Source organism: Anneissia japonica, unplaced genomic scaffold, assembly GCF_011630105.1.
Source record: "Anneissia japonica isolate Jap-2015-1 unplaced genomic scaffold, ASM1163010v1 scaffold10819_len38394_cov117, whole genome shotgun sequence".
In the NCBI taxonomy this organism is placed as follows: domain Eukaryota; kingdom Metazoa; phylum Echinodermata; class Crinoidea; order Comatulida; family Comatulidae; genus Anneissia; species Anneissia japonica.
This window is the reverse complement of record NW_022741048.1, coordinates 4,598-8,410: the sequence shown is the minus strand read 5'-3', so window position 1 is coordinate 8,410 and position 3,813 is coordinate 4,598. Positions and strand designations below refer to the sequence as shown.

Sequence of the window (3,813 nt, the reverse complement as noted above, 5' to 3'; positions counted from 1 at the left end):
TTCATCCAGTGCTGTGGTGTTGTCTACAGCATACATCTCGCGATCTACGTGACGTTCGTATGGCGTCCCTTTGAGTTCTTCTAAAATTTTGCCTAATACGACATCAATCTTTGAATAAAATTGAATAGTATATGTAATGAAAATATTTATAGATTTTAAAACAAATAATATCATCCCATTAAACACTCACGGATTAACAATATCTCACCTTTGCCTGCTTCTCAGCATCACTCCCCGTGAGTAGGTCCTTGTGCGTCCCAATCAGACTAATCGTCGGAGATGCGATAATTCCATTGATCAAAGGTTTCTCCTCTGAGCCACGTAGCAGTACAGCATACTCATAAATCAGCCTTATCCAAAATATGATCATTTGCAGATTTGTCATCTCAAAATGTCCCTGCATATAAACAATATTGTAAGCATAATTAAAAATAGGGCTATGGATAAATTGATATACAATTAATTACAGTCTGAAATTAATTATTTCAGGAATGGGTTTCTTCCACTCAATGCATTTGACAATTTGTTTTACATTTTTATTATTATTGATTAAACTAATTAAAGTTAAACAATTGAGTTAATTAAATTTAATAGAATATTTAAATGGTTTACTTTTTTGGGATCTCTTCTTTTTGCCAGTTTATCCAAAGCATCTACCAAACTGAAAACAACTCCATAAGAATTTCCATCTGTAATAAAAATCTGGAAAGATATAGGACATACAAACTGTGAGAAAGTATTGTATTTATAACAAAGAGAGGTAAACAGTGGCGTATCTAGGAATCTTGAAGTGGGGGAGCTGATTGGAAGCCCGAAAGTGAAGCGGGAAGGGGTGGGGGAACTCGATAATCAGTTGGGGGCGCTAACTCGCAAAATAAGATGACTTTAGAAGTTTTTTAACAACGCACAACTTGACCATGATTGCGTATCTAACACCTCCTACACGCCACTACTGCAGTAATTTCAGCAAAATAATATTTTTGTATTCAATGCAGTGCAATTGTTATACAACACACTGGTACTGGTACGTCCTTGCAGTTATAAAGCGCAGTTCCTTTCCCTGGTCATTGGGTCCACATGCTAAGTGTTGCTGCTGGTAATCAGCACAGGAACAGGCAACCCCACCAGGTACCCATTTATACTCCTGGTTTCTATAAACACAATATCATACAATCACATCCTTTCAGTACTGCGTGCATAATGATGATAGATTTTCGCAGTAATGCACAAATTAGTGATTGCGTAACTGTATAAGGATTTTTACTGAATGTGCATTAAAAAAAATATATGGGCCTTGTCTGTATACGCTTTACGATTCATAGTCATAACGCGCGTATAATCGTTCACTTTAAATCTTTGAACTGCTTGTTTATCCTTCATACATTTTTCTTCGATTTTTAAGTCTCTGCTTCCATAAAAATCCACAAGCAAACATGGAAGATTAAGAAATTCAACGTTTTATCGTTTTATAAAATCCAAACGCGAATCCGGTTGAGGAATAGAAGCTGTCTCTTATACATAGAAGAGGGGGGGGGGGGTGGGGAGCGAACTGCTACTTACGCCCTCCCCCACTTTTTTCCCACTAATAGTTAACAAGTTAAATGCATATCAATGTTACGAGCTACTTACTTTTGAAACTTTTGTTTCCTCCCAACAACCCTCCCCCCACACCCCCATTTGACAAATTTTAGATTCCACCCCCGGAATCGCCACTTACCCGGTGAGTAATGTAATATTCAAGTTGGCCGGCATAGTCCCATATGCAAGTTACATCACTTGGCCCAGAACTCTTGTTGGCAAGTTTGTCGATGACTTTCTTGCGCATTTCATTAAGCTGATTGGTCGATACTCGCATTTCACGAAGCAGACCGGTAGATTCTCCCGTGTCTTCAGATATAGTTTTTTCTGAAAATAATTTAATAGTTAAATCAACATTGACAAAGGTGACAACACATTTTTTAAATATAGGTCTATAAATTAAGACATGTTTCGACGTGTCACCCATCATCATCAGGTGATAACACTTAAGCTACTACCGGTTTATACTACTGGTCAGATGTAGTCATGTATAGAGGTCATGATTACTATGCTAAGTCATGTATATAAGAATTAGAATGAAAGTGTGATATTGTAATGAATTGTTTATTTTTTAATGTAATTTATTGTGGTGATGACGGAAGTTGTATTCATTGTTAAGATGATGATTGTGATAATAATAAACGATGATAATGATGGTGATAGTGACGATGATGATGAGGGTGGTGACAACTTTAATTATGATGCTGATAATAATGATGGTTAACATGTTGAGGATGATACTGATGACAAAGAAGATGATGATAATAATGATAAAGATGATAAAGAAGATGATAATTATAATTCTAATATTATTATCGTTGATATTTTACACATATTATACATAGGCCTATCGAGGAAACAGGAATGCTTTATTTATTCCACAATTCAAAATCAAGTAAGCGATATTAGTCTAGATTTAACGCAACCAATTTATTAGTGGCAATGAAATTGAAGGTTGATTTGCAATTTCATTGGTAGCATTAAGTTGTTAGAGCTACCCTCTCAAAATATGTTGAATAAATAAATAATAAATGTTGATTTTTTTTTATGTACTGCTGGTAAAAAAAATACCCCTGCTGCAAAATCGCCTCTGGTTATGTTTTACATCTCCCGTATAACGTCGACATTCTAATATTTAACAAAGGGCCCAAAAAACTGTTGAATGCATATGCCTCAAGTCACTCACCCCCCCAATGCCAATAAATCGTGCTTTATTTAGGCTAGGCTGGGGCAGGCCTAGCCTAGTCTAGATGAGACCTAGGGCCTAGGCTAGCCTGCCTGTAGCACTGAAGATCACCAGTATTTAATTATTGAATATAAAAGTTGAACATTTTAAAAATATCATGATGAGAACATAATATGAATATAAGGTAGTATATTAAATTATCAAACGATCATCTGTTGAGATAGTATGCCATCCTGTAGTGTTTTTGTAGGGGGGGGGGGGGATGACTTGGGGATCATCTTAATAACCAACACTCACTGCATGTGAAGAGAGCTGAAAACTAGCTACAATGTACTTTGGGCTGCGGTACCTCTTGTGCAGGGATCGTCTAAAAAATTCCGTTTTTTAAATAAAAATGTTTTTCAAATTTTTCACTAGACAACCGGGTAACATGAGTAGTAAATAGGCTAGCTATTTTTACTAGACGTTGTACGCCGGGCTAGCACTAAATCGAGCCCTGGATCTAGATTTAATGCTACCATAGGTGTAATGCCTATGCGGCCACGACCCCTGTGTCCCCACCCATATGGTCCTCGATCTATAACTTTGACCAAATAAGGTTTTATGGATACATAATAGCATAATGTATCTCTGACATCGACTGTGGGACATAGGCCTATATCATAGGCCTACATATATTGTGGAGGATTAAAGGGCGTCCTGCCGGCCCGGGGCCCCAGCTGAATTTGTCATTTTTTTTTTTTTTTTTTTTTGTTTAATGGAGATATTTCACAATTTTAAATCTGTGGCATTTCCCGCCATCCAGAGGTGCCACAATTACAACCTTTATTACCTCAGCCCCAACTAGGGCTGATGTGGTTTCTCCCTGGTCTTCTATTTCAAATTTCTAGATCCACCACTGATATTATATCATTTTATTCGTCGTTAAAAATAACAAAGTCAAACATTACTAAAAAAAACGAGCACATCTAAAATTCCACTATGAAATTACGGAATGAGACCTAAAAAGGACCAAGCGGTGGCTCCAGAAATTTGCCTACAAGGGGTCT

The 3,813-nt window shown here is 36.8% G+C and overlaps 1 protein-coding gene across 1 annotated transcript in view; it reads right to left on the bottom strand.

Annotated features, from left to right (window-relative positions):
* The window catches only part of LOC117118556, a gene marked incomplete at its 5' end in the record, with an annotated part of 19,885 nt that overhangs the window by 11,533 nt on the left and 4,539 nt on the right, over positions 1-3,813 (bottom strand). Inside the window, 4 exons of the mRNA XM_033263172.1 lie at positions 1-108; positions 209-397; positions 613-702; positions 1,718-1,905. Of these exons, the coding sequence (XP_033119063.1) occupies positions 1-108; positions 209-397; positions 613-702; positions 1,718-1,905 (575 nt within the window). The remainder of the gene's footprint in view (positions 109-208; positions 398-612; positions 703-1,717; positions 1,906-3,813) is intronic.